At 54.4% G+C, this 21,324-nt stretch overlaps 1 protein-coding gene and 2 long non-coding RNA genes across 7 annotated transcripts; 1 reads left to right on the top strand and 2 right to left on the bottom strand.

Moving 5' to 3' along the window:
* Positions 1 to 661: 661 nt before the first annotated feature.
* Positions 662 to 6,192, bottom strand: LOC135283405 (uncharacterized). 2 transcript variants are annotated; one of them, XM_064394188.1, is made up of 15 exons: positions 5,764 to 6,192; positions 5,381 to 5,445; positions 5,137 to 5,286; positions 4,805 to 4,953; positions 4,335 to 4,482; positions 3,903 to 4,090; positions 3,678 to 3,815; positions 3,288 to 3,402; positions 2,988 to 3,128; positions 2,613 to 2,789; positions 2,324 to 2,479; positions 2,065 to 2,166; positions 1,592 to 1,694; positions 1,261 to 1,317; positions 662 to 971 (listed from the first exon to the last, which is right to left on the bottom strand). In XM_064394188.1, exons 1-15 carry the CDS (start codon positions 5,882 to 5,884, stop codon positions 772 to 774), a joined length of 2,010 nt encoding a protein of 669 aa, XP_064250258.1. In that variant the 5' UTR covers positions 5,885 to 6,192; the 3' UTR covers positions 662 to 771. The 2 variants fall into 2 exon arrangements, with proteins under 2 accessions (XP_064250258.1, XP_064250256.1); XM_064394186.1 differs by lacking the exon at positions 5,764 to 6,192 and having other exon boundaries at positions 5,381 to 5,629.
* On the top strand, positions 4,193 to 13,689 carry LOC135283409 (uncharacterized). 4 transcript variants are annotated; one of them, XR_010349186.1, is made up of 4 exons: positions 4,480 to 5,360; positions 8,962 to 9,046; positions 10,252 to 10,336; positions 10,875 to 13,689. It is a non-coding gene; the product is annotated as an uncharacterized LOC135283409 (long non-coding RNA). The 4 variants fall into 4 exon arrangements; XR_010349184.1 differs by lacking the exon at positions 4,480 to 5,360 and adding an exon at positions 4,193 to 4,315 and having other exon boundaries at positions 10,252 to 13,689; XR_010349183.1 differs by having other exon boundaries at positions 10,252 to 13,689.
* A 362-nt stretch (positions 13,690 to 14,051) lies between these two features.
* LOC135283412 (uncharacterized) lies at positions 14,052 to 20,552 on the bottom strand. The gene is made up of 3 exons (XR_010349189.1): positions 16,048 to 20,552; positions 15,912 to 15,969; positions 14,052 to 15,230 (listed from the first exon to the last, which is right to left on the bottom strand). It is a non-coding gene; the product is annotated as an uncharacterized LOC135283412 (long non-coding RNA).
* Between the last annotated feature and the right edge of the window lie 772 nt (positions 20,553 to 21,324).

Genomic DNA, 21,324 nt, shown 5'->3' with positions numbered 1-21,324 from the left:
GAACCTGAAGGGGTGTAGAGATCAGACCCATGACATTTTCCAGACTTGGTTTTTCAAAGGCCCTTCATGAAGAAGGGCTTGAGAATAAGCGCTCTCTGTTTGCCACATGCAAATCAGGGTGAGTGGTCTCTTTGTCTCCAACCCACTCCCACCCCTGGGCGAACGTTACAGCCACCCAGTCCCTCACCCATCCCCCTTGTGCCTTCCCACTGCCTTGTCCTGTCAGGGCTTCCGCAGCTCCTCATCCCTTTGTGGCCCTGTCCCCTCAGGGTCTCCCCCAGCCCGGCCAAGCTGCCCGGCAGCAGCGCCGCAGCCCTCCAGGAGCTCCAGAGGAGCCCCATCAAGAGGCACCTGGGAGCCCTCAGCAATGCAGCCAGCAGCACACAGGCAGGAGGACATGGATGGCGGTTCCTGCCTGGGACAGGGCTTGTGGCCATCTCCAGGCACCAGTCTCGCAGGGATCCCTGCAGCTCCGGCCTCTGCCCACCTGCTCTGTTGGCAGCACAAAGGCTTCAGCAGAATCACCAAAGGCTAAGGGGCTTCTGGCTATTTTCCCTGCTACACTGCCTGGGCAGCTTGCTGAGTCGAAGCACCCTCTGCCCCCTCTTCCCATATGACCTGCAGACCCTGGGCAGCAAAAGAGAGCTCCGGGGAGTCTGTCTATTACAACACATCCTATATTTATGTGCTAAAACAGAACTAAAAGAATGAAAGAACAATGTTAAAAAAATCAAAAATTCCCGCTGGCTCAGGTGGACAAAGCCTCTGGGATCAGCTCTCTGCAGAGCTCCAGCAGCGCAGCCAACTGAGCCCAGACAGATGAGGCCGTGTTCTCCATGCCCTGCGGAGCTGATTATGCAGGTTGTCGAAGATGGAATATCGACCTCTCTCTACTGCCTGGAGGACATACAGTGTTTGAATTGCCAGGTTTCCAACGGTGATGCTGATGTCATTTCCCATACTTTCAAGGGCTGAAAGAGAGAGGAACAAAACCACGGTCAGATCCCAGATCTGCACAGACCGGAGGAGAGCCCCCTGCCAGGGCCATCCTAGCCCACTCTAGCCATGGCCAGGAGGGAGCAGGGAGCAACAGGATCAGCCCGAAGCTGCTGGCCATGAATACCCCAATGGCCCTGAAATCTCTGTGTGCTCTGCCCACGCTGCCCCTCATCCGCACAGGGAGCAGAGCCCTCGGCAGCCGGGGCAGGGCTCGCAGCTGCCCCCGCCAGCCCCCGCTGCCAGCCCGCTGCCCTCACTCACTGTTGCAGATGAACTGGAGGTCTTCCCTCTTCCACCTCAGGTGCCGCGCGGCCATCCCTGTGAACACAGAGCCTGTCAGGGCGGCAGCGGCACAGCTCCCTGCCAGCGGCGCTGCCAGCGCTGTGGCCACACGCCCTGCTGGCCCGGCAGGGCTCAGCCCGGGCCCTTGCCGCACGCTGCCGCCCAAGGGCACGGCTACCAGAGGGCGGCAGCAGCGCCCGGGCCAGGCGGGGCTCCACGGCGCCGGGCCCGGATGGCGCTGCCGGGGCAGCGGGCGGGGCTGGGGCCGAGCTGCGGCGGGCCGGGGAGGGAGCCCGGGCTCGTGGCTCACCCGTGAACCTGATGGCCGCCGCTCGCAGGGACTCCTGTGGGTTCCGCAGGTACGGCAGGGCCCGGCGCAGCTGCTCGGCCGCTCGGCTCCTGTTCTCTGCCAGCTGCAGAGAGCGGCAGCAGGGAAGGCTTGGCGCGGGCTCAGCCCCTCGGCCAGGCGCTCCCTGCGCCCAGCCCCGGCCTCCCCTGCCCGCACAGCCCTGAGGCGCGGCCAGCAGCCGCTGGCGCCGGGCTCCGCAGGGGGCAGAGGGCCGGCTGCTGCCCGGGGAGCCGCGGTGCCGCCCCGGCCCGCAGCCCCGCCGGGCCGCGGCTCCATCGGCCCCCGGTTCGGGCCCACAGGAGCCTGGAGAAGAGCCCGCGCCGCCTCTGGGTGCAGCAGCGGGCAGGGGCACAGCTGCCAGCCCCGCACACTGAGCACCACGCTCATCAGGGGGCTTTTCCAGGCTGAGGCTGGGGGTTCCAGCCCGTCCTTACCAGGCACTCAGTGAACCTCCACAGCTCCTTGTCCTTCACCAGTTTTTCAAGATCACTTCTCTTCAGGATCTCCAACGCACAAAGCAGCGTTTCGTGAGAGGCCTGGAGAGCAGCAGAGACGCAGATGGCCCCACAACCCAGGGCACAGGACCAGCGTCCCTGTGCCAAGCCCCAAACGAGGCTGCAGCCTGGCAGGCGCCAGGACAGGAGGCAGCCGAGCTCTCTCCCAGGGGGACAGCAGCAGCCCATGAATCCTCACCTCTGCCACATGCTGATCCTCATTGTGGCAGTGGAAGAAGAGTGGCAGCAAGCTCCGGCGCAGGTGTGTCTTCAGGACTTTTTTTTCCTTTCCCTGTGGAAGAGTCACCAATGTTCGGAAGAGCAGTATAGAGAGCAGTTGCACCTGGCTATAGTCCTGTATGAAAGGAAGAAAAAAAGACCTCAGCATTGGCTGCACAGAGCTCAGCTTGGCACAGACCTGTAAATCCAAAGGGCACAAAGTGTCCACGCAGCACCCAGTGGCCGTGGCTGGGGGCAGCAAGCCTTACGTGGTCAAAGAGTGGCAGGAGCGCCTCAACCAGCTGCAGTGCCATGGGGCTGGGTATCAGCATGTCATTTTCCAAGATGATAAAGCTGAGTAACATGACTGTCATGCTAACTATCTCTCCATCTGCGTCCCACAGGAGCTCCGCAAGACTTTCAGTCAGGCTCCACATTTTTTCGCTCTGTGTGGAACACAAATTTGTGAAACGCCATCCATCCTGCTGCCACAGGGCCCAGAGGCTAAAGGCCTGTCCCAAAGCACTCGTGCAGCTGACCCAGGAGGCAAGAGAGCTGGGAGCAGCTGCCCCCATGCCCAGAGCCTAGCCAAGCCCAAGTGACTGCATTCCCCAGCACAGCCTCAGTTGCTGCCCCATTCTCACCATGGAGGGATCATCAGTGAGCTCGAGAAGGGCCCTAAGTGCCAGGTGATGCCTCTCCCTGCACTTGCTCTGCAGCTGCCTTGACAAGATTTGCAGGACTCTGTTAGCACTGTGTTCACTCAAGTCCAGGAACTCAAGGGCCTGAAAGCACAGGGCAGCATCAGGGGACCTGGCCGGCAGGAACCCAGAACCGCACAGGGCTGGGCCCAGGCAGCAGCACAGGGCGCGGGCAGCTGTGGCTACGAGAGGGCAGAGAGCTGGGAGGCAGCTCAGCAAGGCAGCACTGGCCATCAGGCTCACCTCCGCAAGGAACGCCAGGGCAGGCAGCTCCCAGCATGGCTCCTGTGTGCTGAGCAGCCGGAGCAGGTAGCGAGTGATCCGGGAACACAAGGAGATGGAGACACCGGACATCTCCCTGGCAGGAGAAAAAGTAACCTAGACTGTGGGCCTGGGGGATAGACCTCTGCCAGGACTGTCTCACAGAGGTCTGGTCTTTCCCCAGTATCCTGCAAGGGCCCTGGCCTGTTTGGGAGGCAGCTCCTTACGGACACCCTCCTCTCCCAGCCTTTTCCACTCTGCTTGGCTGTCCCTCAGTGACAAGGCCCTCTGGTTGATGACCACAGGGACTGTGTGGAGCTCCCTGGGCACAGTGCACAAATGTCAGAGGCAGCGGGGAGAAGGGGGTCTCACCTGGCCAGCAGACCCACGGCATAGTGGTGGGTGTCAGCACACAGCAGCGTGTCCCAGCCACACTTGCGTTCCATTGCCACCACCACATCCTCGTGCTGCATTTGGCAGAGCAGAGACTTCAGGGTCCGCACTGCAAACCTGCGTGCAGAGCAAAGCCCCGGTCACGCTGGAGCACTAGCTCCTGCCCAGGGACGTGGCAGGGACAGGAGGAGTGGGATGGAGAACCTGTTGGGGCTGATGGCAAGGCCGTATTGCTGCTGGCATCCCGTCCAGAAGGTATCGACCTCCTCTGGCATATCTACAGTGCTGAAGAACACTTGGAAGAGCAGATGCACAAAGAGGCGGGGGAAATACACAGTTACCACATGTGGGACGCAGGGCACGTTGAGGATCTTCCACATCACCACAGTTGCCTGCAAAGGACAAAGCCCCCGAGACAGCGCTCAGTGCCAAGGTGTCCGTGTGGCCGGGCCCGAGCGGGTGAGGGAGAGGCCCGGAGAGATGCAGTGGGAGCACCAAGCCTGGTGGCCCTGAAGCTGCCCCAAGGCCTGGTTTCAGCCCAGCGCCTGAGGCAGGGAGATGCAGTGGGGGAAGGAGGATGGAGAGCTGCTGGAGAGGGAGCCTTGGGGCCAGCCAAGGTCAGTTGCAGAAACTCACAGCCAGGACCAGGACACCCGTTTTGTCCCCATCCGAAGTGCACATGCTGTGCTCGGGCCAGCTCCCCAGCACATCCAGGAGTATCAGCAGCGCAGGCTCCGCAGTCCTGGGCGAGCACATGATGCTGTTCCACATGGTCAAAGCAGCTCTGTGGGGTTAGAGCTCTGTCTCAGGGGGGGCTCAGACACAGCACCATGGCCTGGGCAGCAGTGGGGACCTGAACTGGCTGCCAGCTCTGCCTCTGCCCACTGTCCCTCATCAGCAGCAGCCAGGCAGCCCAGCCCTGTGGGGACAGGCCCCTGAGGGGCAGCGAGGGGGCATGGTAGCAGGCTCAGGGGCTGACATGCCAGGGCTGGCAAAGGGAGCAGCCAGAGGGCCCTAGAACTCTTTGTTGCTCAGACACCTGGGCCAGGCTGTACAGGCTGATGGGCTGGGGTGCCCTGAGCACTCTGGGCAGGCGGGCCCCATACCTGTCACAGGATGGGGCCATACGCAGGAGCGTCATGACTACGTCAGCTGGATGTGCTTTGGTGAGATACAGCAGGGTCCTGTTCAGCTTGTGCTCTACAAACTGATTGGCCATGAGCCACTGGTAGATGTATCTGACCATGGCAGGTACCTGGAGAAGGCATGGGGAGACTTGGAAAGGTGCCAGAGGGAGGAATGTTGCCAGCTTCCCCAGAGAAGTGCTTCCCTTCCCACCATACTGCCATGGCCTCAAAGGCTTCCAGCGACCAGCGAGTGTGGCTTGGGAGGCCAAGCAATTCCTGGGAGGATCAAACCCTGGCCACAGGCTGCTTACTTGCTGTGGATTGAAAAACCCCTCCTGTACGAGCATATTCAGCAGGGCAGCACTGGTCTTGGTTTTGAAGATGGGCGAATATGCTCTGAGCCCTGTGCCCATGGTGCTGGTCTCTTCCTGCCGAATTCTCCTGATGAATTTGCAAACCAGCTGTAGGAGAAGGGCAAGAAGCCAGGAATGTTCTAGAGAATGCTCCAAGCATGGTGACAGCAGGCCCAGCCCAGGTGGGGATGGCTGCAGGTACCTGCGCTGTTCTGCGGAAGCGGCCACGGGCAGGGTCCTGCTCTTGTGTCTGCCCCACGGCTGCATCTGGCAAACAGCAAGCGCAGCCAGAGCTGAGGGGCCACGGGAGAGGCCAGAGAACACAGCCCAGCCCTGTGCTTCCCAGACAGGGATGGCCCCGGGATGCCCCAGGGGGATGGAGCATGGCTGCTGTGGGGTGTCTGCCCGGCCCCTCTTCCATCCTGTCCATGGGCATGTCCCCAGGGGATGGGATGAGATGGATGGGATGGGATGGGATGGGATGGGATGGGATGGGATGGGATGGGATGGGATGGGATGGGATGGGATGGGATGGGGCCGAGCTGGCCACAGCCACCAATCCTGCAGCTCAACTCTGCCACTCACCCTTCTGTGGCAGTTTGAGTGGCACCACCTCTTCAGTATCCTGTGCTGGGGCAGCTCCAGCGCCTTCTTCCTCCTCCTTCACCCATGCCAGCCTGGGCATTCTCGGGAATCTCTGCTTCATGTCAGTGACTGGATTTGTGGCTACTTGCAGGAGAGATGCCTTGGAAAAGCTCCAAGTCAGCAAGTCCTGCAGTCTTGCCTGGAAAGCACCTTCAAGAGAGAAGCCTCAGGAAGGCTGCAGGACAGCAAGTCCTGCACTCTGGTCTCCAGGGCTCCTGCCACAAGGGCAGGAGAGTCCTGTCAAGGATGGTGGTTGGCCTCGAGGGCACTGGCGGCAGGGATGGGAGATGCCTCCGGGGCACCAAGTCCCACGGTCTGCCCTCGGGGGCACCTGCAGAAGAGAAGCCTCGGGAAGGCCACGGGTCAGCAAGTCCTGTGGTCTGGCCTCGAGGTCAGCTGCAGGAATAACACCTCGGAAAGGCTCCGAGTCAGAACGAGTGTGCTGTGTGGGGCTCCTCACAGCACTGCTCTGTCCCGTCCTGTCTCGTCGCGTGCTCCGAGCACTGTGGAGTGTTCCTGTCACCACCAGCTCCTATGTCACCACGTGTCACAAAGGGCTCTTGGACACCCGTTCCATGCCACGGTGACCATGCTGCACTGTGTCACAAAGGGCCCCTGCGCACACCGCCCCCTGCCCTGGGGCCACCCCCAGCCCACCCAAAGTGGCACAGGTTGGAAGGAATCCCTGGCCCCAAGTGTCTAAGACAGCCCAACAGGGTCTTTAGAAATGGCTCAAACCATCAGCAAACGCTGCCCTGCTCTGTGGGCTCAGGGCAGCAGAAGGAGCCGCCAGGGCTGCCGAGGCAGCCACGATAGGAAGGGCAGGGGGCCTTCCACAGAAGCTGGCACAGCCTCCTTGGGACACGTCCTGGCTGCTGGCCATCCTAAACCCACGGGTGTGACAGGCACAGGGAACGTGTGGGCCAGGGCACCAATGCTGCTCTGACCCCTGGGGCCTGGGGAGCACTGACATCGGCAGGTGTGGCAGAGTCCCTGCCCAAGCAGACCTGCCACCCCCCGAGCCCTGGCAGCGCTGGTGCCCCTCTCCTGCCCCAGGGACCTGTGCCCCGGGGGGCTTCTGTGCCTGGGGCAGCCAAAGCCCATGTGCGCTGGGGGCTGTGCTCCTTCCTGCAGGGGCTGCTGGCAGGAGCACCCAGAGCAACTGCTGGCAACACTTGGTCTCAGTCAGAAGCTCTTACTCCACACTGAAGTTATTTTCTCATTGAAGTAATTTCCTTCAGCACAAAAACACCTTAGCAGGGAAGGCACAGAAGAATCTGTCATTTAACAATCCTCACTTCAGGAAAGCTTTACTTCCCATTGCTCAACTCAAGTAGTTCCAAAAAGTTGCAAACTTCCCCAATTCATTGGGATGGCCTGAGAAGGTGAAGAGTTGGAATTTTGCTTCCGGTCTCAAAGCAGCAACTCATTTGCCTTAACCTCATCCACTGAGAGTCACTTTATAGAACATAACACTACATAGAGGCAAAAAAAAGGGCCATTCTTTGGTTTGCCAAAGGTTTTCTCTGAAAGGATGATATTTTCCTAATTCTCTTAAGGAATAAAAGTTTTTAAGAAATAAAAGTCCACTCAGTCTTACGAAAGAAGCCCAAACAAATGAGTAGATGGCAAAAGGGCCAATCCTCCCCCTGGTACAGTTATCTCAGTGGCCAGTAAAGTACAGCTCTCCCCTCTTGTTCCCTGCAGAGAATCAGGACCATGAACAGGAAAAGTCACAGATATTCTTTCTGCCCTCCGTAACCAAAGCTGTGCCAAACCACAGATGCTGCCTTCAAACTGACTCAAATTCCAGCCAAGACCTTTCACCTTCCAGACAACGCCTTCTCCAACACCCCACCAACACAACCCCCCCCAAACTCCCACACAGAAGCCCTCAACACCCTGCCAGGACCCCCAGCTGTCCCCATCCCTCTGCAGAACTTCCCACCCTCCAGCAGACCCCCTGGTTCCCTGCATGTGCTGTGGGATGGCTCTCAGGAGGATCTGCTCCAAGGCCTTCCCTGGTGGCAGCTCAGGCTGCCAGGCCTGTGGTTCCTGGATCACCCTTCCCACCGAGCCTTCCTGTGCACGGCTGTTCCGTTGGCACCTTTGCTCAGCTCGGACTTCTCCACTTAACCAGGACTGCTGGTAAAGGATCCAGAGCAGCCTGGCAAGCTCTTTCTCCAGCTCCCTCTTTACTCTCGGGGGAGGTAGAGCATTCCACAGGAAAGCAACTGGTGCCACAAGGAGCCTGAGGCACCTTTGGCAGTGAAACAAGGCCTTTGTTTGACATAAGTAAGCACAAGCAGTTCACATTAGTAAACAAGGAATTAAGCACAAGCAATTCACATTAGTAAACAAGGAATTAACACAGACATAAGTACTTAGCAGCAATTAGCATAAGAAAAACCTGGCTGGCCTAACTTGACGTGAGAGTGATTTGACAAAAAGCTTTAGACATAGTCTACCAGAAGAACTAAGGGCATGTACAGAATCAGCCCAGTGCAGGGAAGCCATGAGGAAGACTTTGTGCTGCTTTAGGGCATCAAGACCCCTCCTGGCCAGTGCCTGGACATCAGCTTCAAGTTCAGGAATCTGACACAGTGTATTCCTAACCCCCGCCTATTGAATCACCTCAGCAGCGTAAAGATGGATGGTATTTTTGATACAATTCCTACACCAACCCACTGAAATTTATACGTGGCAGAGAAATATTTTAGTGGGGGCAGACTCCTGCCCTCCTACCAGGTCAGTAAAAGGGCTTTTGGAAGACAATGCATTTGTCTGCCAGATTTCTTTGAATGAGGGAGACCCCTCAGGACTGCTGTATCCTGAGGGAACACTGTTGGCCTTGACATGTAGGCACCTGCACAAGCTTAAAATCAGAGGCCTCAGCATCCATGACGTCTCTTGGCCAGCATCCTGACGTGGATGCAGGACTGCTGCGAGGCACTGCAGGGACCCAGAGGGACAGGACCGGAGGTGTCGTGTCCACGTAGCCCCCTCTGACACAGCCAGGGTCATCCCAAAACCAGAAAAACGCTCATGAGTCAGCAGAGGGGGAGCAAGGAGCTGATTGTTCCATTTTATTGCTGTCCAAAAATCTCACCTTTTTTTTTTTTTTTTTTTTTGTTTCAGTGTCCACGCCATGGGACTCATATTTTCCCCTCAGAGATATGTCTTCCTCCTTGATATTTTCCCCTGCTTTTGCAGTATGTGTCAGGTTAGTTTTGGCATCTCTTTTTCTTTTGTGCTGCATCTCATTTCCTCCCAGGCCGTTTTCTTGTAGTCACTAAATCTCCAAAAGTTCTGATTTTTGGGGGTTTTTTTCAGTTGCATTTTGTTTGATCGTATCTCCTTTCCAGAGCGTTTGTAAGCCTTCCTTTCCTGGGTGGCAAGATTTCGTTTCCCGACCCGAAAGGAAATTTCATTTCCTTTTGGGCCGGGAAACGAAATCTTGCGATTTCAATGGGGACCAACTGGGCTATCTGTGGTCCATGTCCCTGCACTTGACGGCATCCCAGGACTTTGGATGGTTTTGACTTGGGCAAAAATTTCTTTTTGTTTTTTCAGTATCCATGTCATGTGACTCAACTCTTCCCAGCAAAGTTCTGTCTTGCTCCCTGATTTTTTCTCCTGCTTTTGCAACATCTGTCCGCGTAGTTTTGGCATGTTTTGGCCCTTTACACTGCACTGCCGGGGTCAGCTGTTGCTTGTCTCTGCCCCAGCACGGGAAAAAGTGGTTCTGGGTAGGCCGCGCTCTCGAAGAAGGAGTCTGGACTCTTGCTTTAGGTCTTCAGTCGAGTTTATTATTTCTTATCTACAAAGACTTTCTGTCTGTCCAGCCGAGGTCTGATCAGCAAGACAGCCAAAGGCACTCTCCCCCGCCCACGAGGCGGTTGTCTCTTTTATAATGAAAATTACGTATTCGATATTTACCTTTACTTCCCAATACTTTCTGCCCTTGTTGGCAAGTGTACTCTTTCTATGAACCAATCCACACATGCCAACATCATCCTGAACATGGATGCCAAGGAGAAGAAAGAAGAAGGACAGGGCACGCCCAAATTCCTCCATCTTGGGACTCCTGATCCATGTACAGAATTCTAGACCCCCCTGTACAATACATAAAACCCCCCTGTACAGTGCATTCTAACTTAAGTTCTAACAAGTGAATAACATCCCCTCACCATTCAGACATGAAATTCTCTCATTTCCTCACCTTCAGGTGTCATTTCTTTAAAAGGATCAAAGTCAAGCCACCAGGTACTTTTGGCAACATTCCAGGGCCTCCGAGCCCCCCAAGGGTTGTCTCGGTAGCTCTGGACATCCGGAGTGATGTACTGAGTTCCCACACTGCACCTCATGTCATCCTGGTCCATTTTCTTGCTGTCCAAAAATCTCACCTTTTTTTTTTTTTTGTTTCAGTGTCCACGCCATGGGACTCATGTTTTCCCCTCAGAGATATGTCTTCCTCCTTGATGTTTTCCCCTGCTTTTGCAGTATGTGTCAGGTTAGTTTTGGCATCTCTTTTTCTTTTGTGCTGCATCTCATTTCCTCCCAGGCCATTTTCTTGTAGTCGCTAAATCTCCAAAAGTTCTGATATTTGGGTTTTTTTTCTCTTGCATTTCATTTGAACGTATCTCCTTTCCAGAGCGTTTGTAAGCCTTTCTTTCCTGGGTGGCAAGATTTCGTTTCCTGATCCGAAAGGAATTTCATTTCCTTTTGGGCCGGGAAACGAAATCTTGCGATTTCACTGGGGACCAATTGGGCTATCCATGGTCCATGTCCCTGCACTTGAGGGAATCCCAGGACTTTTGATGGTTTTGACTTGGGCAAAAATTTCTTTTTGTTTTTTCAGTATCCATGTCATGTGACTCAACTCTTCCCAGCAAAGTTCTGTCTTGCTCCCTGATTTTTTCTCCTGCTTTTGCAACATCTGTCCGCTTAGTTTTGGCATGTTTTGGCCCTTTGCACTGCCGGGGTCATGTCATCCTGGTCCATTTTCTTGCTGTCCAAAAATCTCACCTTTTTTTTTTTTATTGTTTCAGTTTCCATGCCCTGGGTCTGATATTCTCCCCTCAGAGATATGTCTTCCTCCTTGATGTTTTCCCCTGCTTTTGCAGTATGTGTCAGGTTAGTTTTGGCATCTCTTTTTCTTTTGTGCTGCATTTCATTTCCTCCCAGGCCATTTTCTTGTAGTCACTAAATCTCAAAAATTTCTGATGTTTTGGGGTTTTTTTTCAGTTGCATTTGTTTGATCGTATCTCCTTTCCAGAGCGTTTGTAAGCCTTTCTTTCCTGGTTTGCAAGATTTCCTTTCCCGGTCTGAAAGGAAATTTCATTTCCTTTTGGGCCGGGAAATGAAATCTTGCGATTTCAATGAGGACCAACTGGGCTATCTGTGGTCCATGTCCCTGCACTTGACGGCATCCCAGGACTTTGGATGGTTTTGACTTGGGCATAAAGTTTTTTTTGTTTTTTCAGTATCCATGCCATGTGACTCATATCTTCCCAGCAAAGTTCTGTCTTGCTCGCTGATTTTTTCTCCAGTTTTTGCAACATCTGTCTGCTTAGCTGGGACCTAGCTTCTGACCACTTTGGTTTTGGAGGAATCCAGCAAAATTTGGAAATTTCTAGCTTGGGTGGTCAGCGTGGGCCAGGGCGAGTGGCCGCAAAGAGAGGCCATTTTGCAGGGGAAAAAGAAGTCATTTGGCCAGGCTCTGGGCATCAGATGAAAGCTGGCATTTGGGGCTATAAGGCCGAGCTGGGATCTAGCTTCTGACCACTTTGGTTTTGGAGAAATCCAGCAAAATTTGGAAATTTCTCTCTTAGGTGGCCTGGCCCAACGAGGGCGAGTGGCCGCAAAGAGAGGCCATTTTCCAGGGGAAAAAGAAGTCATTTGCCCAGGCTCTGGGCATCAGATGGATGCTGGCCTTTGGGGCTCTAAGGATCTGGATTGGCCTAGATTCTCGTAGGGGAAGGAGAACTTCCTGGGGACCACTTGAGTTTTGGAGAAATCCAGCAAAATTTGGAAATTTCTGTCTTGGGTGGCCAGGGTGGGCCAGGGTGAGTGGCCGCAAAGAGAGGCCATTTTGCAGGGGATAAAGAAGTCCTTTGGCCAGGCTCTGGGCATCAGATGAAAGGTGGCCTTTGGGGCTCTAAGGATCTGGATTGGCCTAGCTTCTGACCACTTGAGTTTGGAGAAATCCAACAAAATTTGGAAATTCCTGTCTTGGGTGGCCATGCTCAACCAGGGTGAGTGGCCGCAAAGAGAGGCCATTTTGCAGGGGAAAAAGAAGTCATTTGGCCAGGCTCTGGGCATCAGATGAAAGCTGGCGTTTGGGGCTCTGGGCACTTGCTAGGACCTAGATTCTGACCACTTGAGTTTTGGAGAAATCCAGCAAAAGATGGAAATTTCTGTCTTGGGTTGCCCGGGTCGGCCGGTGTGAATGGCCGCGAATGAAATTGACCTGCAGTGCCTCTCTCTGTCCACAAGGCGGTAGCGCTGGAAGAAATCCCTGGTGGGGGAAGTTGCACCATTTCTCACTTTTTGCAATGGGCCAGCACTGCCACCGTCATCTCTTTGGGGGAGGGACTGGGAGCGACTTGGAGGGACGTGGGGAGGTGCCTTGGAGTGAATGGGAGGGACTGGGACAGACGGCACTTTGTTACTGGGAACATTGGGAGGGACTGGTGGGCACTGGGACAAAGGGTCTTTGTGCTGGGAGACACTGGGGGTCATTGGGCAGAGCCACTTTGTTACTGGGCGGGAGTGGGAGGGATTGGGAAGGACTGGGACGGAACAGCTTTGTACTGGGAGCACTGGGAGGGACTGAGACAAAGGGGCTTTCTACTGGGAGGGAACTGGGGGTCACTGGGGATTACTGGGATAGAGCCACTTTGTTACTGGGAGGGACCAGGACAGAACGGCTTTGTTACTGGGAGCACTGGGAGGGACTGGGACATCACTCGGATGGACTGGGAGCACTGGGAAGGACTGCGAGTTACTGGGATGAACTGGGAGCAGGGGTCACCCCCTGCCGGTGTCCCTCGACAGGGATGGGGGTGGGGCCACTCCAGGGACACCTCGGGGACGTCTTGGGGTGACCCTGGGAACATCCCACAGACACCTTGGGGACAGGCAGGGGACACTGCAGGGCCACCCTCGGGGGACATCGTGGGGACACCAGCGCTGCAGCCAATGTGAGAAGGGGGTGTGCTTGGGGGGCGTGACCAGGGCCCACTGAGCCAGCTGGGCCCACCTGGGAAAGAGGTGGGGTTAAAAAAGGGGGCGGGGCTTGGGCTGGGAGGAGCCATGCCCCCACCCCAGGCCCCTCCCCAGGATTGATCTTAAAGCCATGCCCCTCCCTTAGGCCCCACCCCCACCCTGACCCGTCCCATTGTCACACCCCATTGCCAAGGCTGGTCCCCCTTTCCCTCAAGCCCCACCCCCTTTCCCCTAAGCCCCTCCCCCTGCAGGCCCCAACCTCTCTCACCATTGGCTGACGAGCTCCTGGAGGCGGGGCCAGTCCCTGATTTGCTGCTGGCAGCTGGCTATGACCAATCGCAGATGGGGCAGCAGCTCGGCCACGCCCTCGGGGAGGCGCAGGGCTGGCTCTGGCCCCGCCCCCAAAGCGGGCCCCGCCCCCTGCCGCGCACGCAGCACCCCCGGTGGAGCTGCTGCCGCAAGATGGCTGCCCGGGACAGCAGCGCCCCCTGCTGGAGGCGGGGCTGGTGTGAGGCCTGGCCACGCCCCCCACCCCACAGGCCAAGTCCACAATGGGCAGGACACTTCCCACCCCTCCCCCACCCTTTCAGTCTCCATTAAGCCCCTCCCCCACCCTGGGCTTTCTGCCCATCCCTCCTTTAAGCTCCACCCCCACCCTTCAAATCTCCCCCTTTTAGCCCCTCCCACTCCCCTCAGATTCCTCCCCCTCTTGAAGCCTTTCCCATTTAAGCCCCTCCTCCACTCCCCAGGCCCCTCCCCCACTCCCTCTGCTTTAAAACCCTCCCCACCTTAAGCCCCTCCCCCTCATTAAGCTCCTCCCCTCTCATTAAACCCCCCCTTAAGCCCCTCCCCCTTTCATTATGTCCCTCCCCACCCACTAAGTCCCTCTCTTTTCATTAAACCCCCAGTTAAGCCCCTCCCACTAATCCCCTCCCTCTTTTATTAATCCCCACCCCCACTCATTAAACCCCTCCTCCCCTTTAAGCCCCTCCCCCACCTTCAAGCCCCTCCCCCAGTTTAAGCTCCTCCTCTTTCAGCCCCCCATGTTTAGGCCCTGGCCCCTTTGGCTCCGCCCCCACCTGTGCTGCCCCAGCTCCCAGCCCATCCCCCAGAGAGGGGGCGGGGCTGCAGGCGGGGGGAGGGGCTCTCCCAGTGCTCCCAGCAACAGCTCCTGACAACACAGCCCCGCCCCCTCCAGCGGGGGAGCGGCTGAGCCCGGCCCCGCCCAGGCCACACCCACCACCTGCGGCCAATCAGAGAGCTTGGAATGGGGGATTGGGAGGGACTGGTGGGAACTGGGGGAAATGGGGGGATGCTGGGAGGGAACTGGGATCAAACTGGGAGTTACCAGGAGCACTGGGATCACAGCTGGAGTCATACTGGGAGCACTGGGAGGGAACTGGGGGATACTGGGATGGACTGGGAGGGAACTGGGATGGGATTGGGGGGTGACTGGGACAAACTGGGAAGGGACTGGAACAAACTGGGATGGACTGGCTTGTGCTGGGAGGGACTGGGTTATACTGGGAGGGACTGGGACAAACTGGGAGGGGACTGGGGGGGTTACTGGTCTGTACTGGTTTGTACTGGTGCAATCCCCACCTGCTCCTGCACGGGCACTGGGGGATCTGTACTGGTTTGGACTGGGAGCACTGGGAGGTCACTGGAGGTTACTGGTCTGTACTGGTCCATACTTGTCTGTACTGGTCCATACTGGTCTATCCTAGTCCCTACTGGTCTATATTGGTTCCATACTGGTCCATACTGGTGCAGTCCCCACCTACTCCTGCAGGGTCTATAAGGATCATTGGTCTGTACTGGTCTATACTGGTCTGTACTGGTTTATAGTGGTCCATACTGGTGCAGTCCCCACCTACTCCTGCAGGGTCAATAGGGATCATTGGTCTGTACTAGTCTATACTGGTCTATACTGGTCTATATTGGTTTATACTGGTCCGTACTGGTCTATCCCAGTCCATACTGGTCTGTACTGGTCCGTACTGGTCCATACTGGTCTGTACTGGTCTGTACTGCTCCATACTGGTCCATACTGGTCTGTACTGGTCCGTACTGGTCCTTACTGGTGCAGTCCCCACCTGCTCCTGCAGGGGGCGCAGTGCTGCCAGGCGCCCCCTGCTGGCCGTGCTCAGGAACCGCAGGCACTGCTGCAGCCGCAGCTGGGCAGGGAAACAGCAAAAATCACCAAAATTCACCCAAAATTCACCCAAATTAACAACAAAATCACCAAAACTGACCCAAATGCACCCCAAATTAACACCAAAAACACCCAAATTCACCCCAAAACACCCCAAAACCAGCAAAAAACACTCAAACTCACCCCAAAAACCAGCAAAAATCACCCAAATTCACCCCCAAAACAGATCAGGGACCCCGAAAATGGATCGGGGAGCTCTGAAAATCCCCAAAATGAACAAAAAAACCCCAAAATCCACCCCAAAAATGAACTCAGGGAGCCCCAAAACCCCAAAATCCACCCCAGAAGCCACAAAATCCACCCCAAAACCAAATCAAGGACCCCAAAAATGAACTCAGGGAGCCCAAGTATTCTCCTCAGGATTTCTCAAAATTCTCCCAAAATCTCAAACCTTGACCATGAATCCCCCTAAAATCCCAAATTTGGAGCCCAAATTGCCCAAAATCCCCGTTCCCCTGCCCCCACACCTGCAGGAGGCTCTGCAGGGTGGGCGGGGCCTCAGCTGAGGGGGTGGGGCCAGCCAGGAGATGCCTGTGATTGACAGGCACAGAGCCACGCCCCTTTTGCCATGGCTGTCACCATCCCTTTAGGCTCCTCCCACCCACCCAGCCAGGCCACACCCACCCCAGCAAGCCACGCCTACCTCTGCCTGTTCCACCCAATCCGGAGCCTCCTGGGGTTCCCTGGGGTGATTGGCAGCTCTGGGGATCATTAATTAACAGATTAGCTCATGAATGAAGGGGTTAATGACTGGTTCATGAGGAAGGGGCGGGGCTTACCTGGGTGGGCGTGGCCTCCAGAGCACCGCCTCCCGGGCCTTGCAGACAGCCTTGATTGACACCTGAGGGGATTGGGGATTTTGGGGGGAAATTTGGGATTTTGGAGGGCACATTTGGGATTTTGGGGGGCACATTTGGGATTTTGGGGGGTCCTGGGGGGCTTTTTTGGGGGGAGATTTTGGGGGTCCAGGGGGAATTTTGGGAATATTTTGGGGGTTGCAGGGAGGATTTTTGGGGAGAACTTGGGATTTTTAGGGGCTCCTGGAGGAAATTTCGGGGAAGATTTTTGGGGGTGCAGAGGAGATTTTGGGGGGTCCTGGGGGAGATTTGGGATTTTGGGGGGGAATTTGTGATTTTCTGGGGGTACCTGAGGGGATTTTGGAGGAGATTTGGGGATTGTGAGGTCTCCTGGGAGTGATTTTGCGGGGCCCAGGGGGAATTTTGGGGGAAATGTGGAGATTTTGGGGTGTCCTGGGGGGATCCCTAGGGAGATTTGAAGATTTCTGGAAGGAGATTTGGGATTTTGGGGGGGGGCAGGGAGAATTTTGGGGATAGATTTGAGAAAATTGGGGGGTTCTGGGTGGATTTTGACTAGAATTTGGAGGGGTCTGGAAGATTTTAGTGTCCCTGAGGGGATTCTGGGAGTCCTCAGGCCCCGCCCACTCAGCAGCACACCCAGCTCCGCCCCCGAGGCCAAGATGGCTGAAAGCTCCACCCGGGACTGCCCCGGCATGAGGGGAACAAGACAAACTCCCTCAGGGAGCCCGAAATCCCATCAAAAATTACCAAAAATCGCTCAGGGAGTCCAAAATCCCGTCAAAATCTCCTCAAAATTCCCTCAGGGAGCCCAAAATACCCTCAAAATACCCCCACAAATCCCCTCACGGAGCCCAAAATCCCCACAAATCCCTCAGGGAGCACAAAATCTCCACAAAATACCCAAAAATTCGCTCAGAGAACCCAAAATCCCCTCAAAAGTTTCTCAAAAGTACCCCAAAAACCACTCAGAGAGTTCAAAATCCCCACAAAATCTCAAAAAATCCCCTCAGGGGGGCAAAATCCCCTCAAAGTATCCCCAAAATCCCACAGGGAGCCCCAAATCCCCTCAAAATCTCCCAAAAATCCCTCAGGCATCCCAAAAGCTTCTCAAAATGCCCCTAAAATCTCTCAGGGAGCCCAAAATCGCCTCAAAAGTGCCCAAAACCCCTCAGGGAGCCCAAAAACCCCTCAAAAGCTTCTCAAAATAGCCCAAAACCCCCTCAGGCAGCCCAAAATCCACTCAAAATACCCCCAAAATCCCTCAGGGAGCCCAAAATCCCCTCAAAATAACCCCCAAAATCTCTCAGGCAGCCCAAAATCCCCTCAAAATACACCCAAAATTCCTCGGGGAGCCCAAAATCCCCTCAAAATACCCCCAGAATCCCTCAGGGATCCCAAAATCCCCTCAAAATTGCCCAAAAACCCCTCAGGTGTTGAGAGCTTTGTAACAAGCTGGCTCCGAGCTAAAGCTCACAGTGAGATTAATTTGACCAAGATACAGAATGAAGGGAGTTGCCATTCCAATTAAACTGTGTGTCCTTGGCCCACGGATGAAGTAATGCACCGAGCAGGTGGTGGAGCAAATAGCCTGGGAAAGTGGGATAGTTATACCAAAAACAGCACGTAGTTAGTTGATAGCTAGTTAGCCAATGGTGAGCTGGGATTTTGCACTATGCATGAGCTAATTAAAAGGTGTATAATAATCGGTGATTCGGGAATAAAGACGAGACTTGTCGATCATCATCTGGTGAGCGAGTCTTCCTTCTCCATCAATAAGGAAACCCGAAATCCCCTCAAAATACGCCCAAAATCCACCAGGGAGCCCTAAATCCCCTCAAAAGCTTCTCAAAACAGCCTAAAAACCCCTCAGGGAGCCCAAAATCCCCTCAAAATACACCAAAAACCCCGCAGGCAGCCCAAAATCCCCTCAAAATAGCCCAAAAATCCTCAGGGAGCCCCAAATCCCATGAAAAGCTTCTCAAAACAGACCAAAAACCCCTCAGGCAGCCCAAAATCCCCTCAAAATAGCCCAAAAATTCCTCTATGAGCCCAAAATCCCCTCAAAATAACACAAAAACCCACAAAAATCACCTCAGAGACTCCAAAATCCGCTCAAATAGCCCAGAAATCCACCAGGGAGCCCAAAATCCCCTCAAAATACCCCAAAATCCCCTCAGGCAACCCAAAATCCCCTCAAAATAGCCCAAAAATCTCTCAGGGACCCCAAAATCCCCTCAAAATAACCCAAAATCCCCTCAGGGAGCCCAAACTCCCCTCAAAATAACCCAAAACCCCACAAAAATTCCCTCAGGGAGCCCAAAATCCCCGCAAAATATCCCAAAAACCCCTCAGGCAGCCCAAAATCCCCTCAAAATACCCCCAAAATCCCACAAAAATCACCTCAGGGACCCCAAAATCCCTTCAAAATACCCCAAAAACCCTCACAGAGCCCAAAATCCCCCCAAAATAGCCCAAAAACCCCTCATGGAGCCCAAAATCCCCTCAAAATATCCTCAAAATTGCCTAAAAACCACTCAGAGAGTCCAAAATCCCCTCAAAATAACCCAAAATCCCCTCATGGAGCCCAAACTCCCCTCAAAATAACCCAAAACCCCACAAAAATCACCTCAGGGAGCCCAAAATCCCTTCAAAAGCTTCTAAAAATACCCCAAAAAACCCCCCCGGGAGTCCAAAATCCCCTCAAAATGCCCCAAAATCCCCTCAGGGAGTCCAAAATCCCATCAAAATAGCCCAAAAATCTCTCAGGGAGCCCAAAATCCCCTCAAAATAACCCAAAATCCCACAAAAATCCCCTCAGGGATCCCAAAATCCCCTCAAAATAACGCAAAATCCCACAAAAATCCCCTCAGGGAGCCCCAAATCCCTTCAAAATACACCAAAAACCCTCACAGAGCCCAAAATCCCCACAAAATACCCTCAAAACTGCCCAAAAACCACTCAGAGAGTCCAAAATCATCTCAAAATAACCCAAAATCCCACAAAAATCCCTCAGGCAGCCCGAAATGCCATCAAAATCTCCCAAAAATCTCTCAGGGAGCCCAAAATCCCCTCAAAAGCTTGTAAAAATAACCGAAAAACCCCCCAGGGAGCCCAAAATCCCCTCAAAAGCTCCTCAAAATACCCCAAAAACCCCTCAGGCAGCCCAAAAGCCCCACAAAATAGCCCAAAAAACCCTCAGGGAGCCCAAAATCCCCTCAAAAGCTTCTCAAAATAGCCCAAAAACCACTCAGGGAGCCCAAAACCCCTTTAAAATAGCGAAAACTCCCTCAGGGAGCCCAAAATCCCCTCAAAATACCCCCAAAATCCACCAGGGAGCCCAAAATCCCCTCAAAAGCTTCTCCAAATTACCCAAAAACCCCTCAGGGAGCCCAAAATCCCATCAAAATAGCCCAAAATCCACCAGGGAGCCCAAAATCCCCTCAAAAGCTTCTCAAAATACCCACAAAACCCCTCAGGCAGCCCAAAATCCCCTCAAAATCCCCTCAAAATACCCCAAAAACCCCTCAGGCAGCCCAAAATCCCCTCAAAATAGCCCCAAAACCCCTCAGGCTGCCCAAAATCCTATCAAAATGCCCCCAAAATCCGTCAGGGAGCCCCAAATCCCCTCAAAAGCTTCCCAAAATACCCACAAAACCCCTCAGGCAGCCCAAAATCCCCTCAAAAGCTTCTCAAAATAGCCCAAAAACCCCTCAGGGAGCCCAAAATTCCCTCAAAATAGCCCAAAAACCCCTCAGGGAGCCCAAAATCCCTTCAAAACTTCTCAAAAGTACCCAAAAACCCCTCAGGCAGCCCAAAATCCCATCCGAATACCCCCAAAATCCATCAGGGAGCCCAAAATCCCCTCAAAATCCCATCAAAATTGCCCAAAAAGCCCTCAGGCAGCCCAAAATCCCCTCAAAATAGCCCAAAATCCCCTCAGGGAGCCCAAAATCCCCTCAAAAGATTCTCAAAATAGCCCAAAAACCCCTCAGGGAGCCCAAAATTCCCTCAAAATAGCCCAAAATCCCCTCAGGGAGCCCAAAATCCCCTAAAAAGCTCCTCAAAATTGCCCAAAATCCCCTCAGGGAGCCCAAAATCCCATCAAAATACCCCCAAAATCCACCAGGGAGCCCAAAATCCCCTCAAAAGCTTCTCAAAATACCCACAAAACCCCTCAGGCAGCCCAAAATCCCCTCAAAATAGCCCAAAAATTCCTCTATGAGCCCAAAATCCCCTCAAAATACCCCCAATATCCACCAGAGAGCCCAAAATCCCCTCAAAAGCTTCTCAAAATTGCCCAAAAACCCCTCAGGCAGCCCAAAATCCCCTCAAAATAGCCCAAAAACCCCTCAGGCTGCCCAAAATCCTATCAAAATGCCCCAAAATCTGTCAGGCAGCCCAAAATCCCCTCAAAATAGCCCAAAATCCCCTCAGGGAGCCCCAAATCCCCTCAAAAGCTTCTCAAAATAGCCCAAAAACCCCTCAGGCTGCCCACAATCCTATCAAAATGCCCCCAAAATCCACCAGGGAGCCCAAAATCCCCTCAAAAGCTTCTCAACATACCCACAAACCCCCTCAGGGAGCCCAAAATCCCCTAAAAAGCTTCTCAAAATAGCCCAAAAACCCCTCAGGGAGCCCAAAATCCCATCAAAATACCCCCAATATCCACCAGGGAGCCCAAAACCCCTCAAAATCCCCTCAAAATACCCCCAATATCCACCAGGGAGCCCAAAACCCCTCAAAATCCCCTCAAAATTGCCCAAAAACACCACAGGTAGCCCAAAATCGACTCAAAATTGCCCAAAATCCCCTCAGGGAGCCCAAAATCCCCTCAAAATACGCACAAAATGCACCAGGGAGCCAGAAACCCCTTCAAAACTTCTAAAAATACCCAAAAACCCCTCAGGCAGCCCAAAATCCCATCAGAATACCCCCAAAATCCGACTGGGAGCCCAAAATCCCCTGAAAAGCTTCACAAAATACCCACAAAACCCCTCAGGCAGCCCAAAATCCCCTCAAAATAGCTCAAAAAACCCCTCAGGGGGCCCAAAATCTTATCAAAATGCCCCCAAAATCCACCAGGGGGCCCAAAATCCCCTCAAAAGCTTCTCAAAATACCCAAAAACCCCTCAGGGAGCCCAAAATCCCATCCAAATAGCCCAAAATCCACCAGGGAGCCCAAAATCCCCTCAAAAGCTTCTCAAAATACCCACAAAACCCCTCAGGGAGCCCAAAATG

Source organism: Passer domesticus, chromosome 18 (assembly GCF_036417665.1).
Source record: "Passer domesticus isolate bPasDom1 chromosome 18, bPasDom1.hap1, whole genome shotgun sequence".
In the NCBI taxonomy this organism is placed as follows: Eukaryota; Metazoa; Chordata; class Aves; order Passeriformes; family Passeridae; genus Passer; species Passer domesticus.
This window is presented reverse-complemented; position numbering and strand designations above follow the sequence as displayed.

Coding starts and splice junctions, on each gene's coding strand:
- LOC135283405 (XM_064394186.1), bottom strand. CDS start 5,614: ATGCCCATGGACAGGATGGAAGAGGGGCCGGGCAGACACCCCACAGCA. Junction 5,287..5,380: donor GCTTCCGCAGAACAGCGCAG/GTACCTGCAGCC, acceptor CTTCTCCTACAG/CTGGTTTGCAAATTCATCAG. Junction 2,480..2,612: donor TCCTGCCACTCTTTGACCAC/GTAAGGCTTGCT, acceptor CCTTTCATACAG/GACTATAGCCAGGTGCAACT.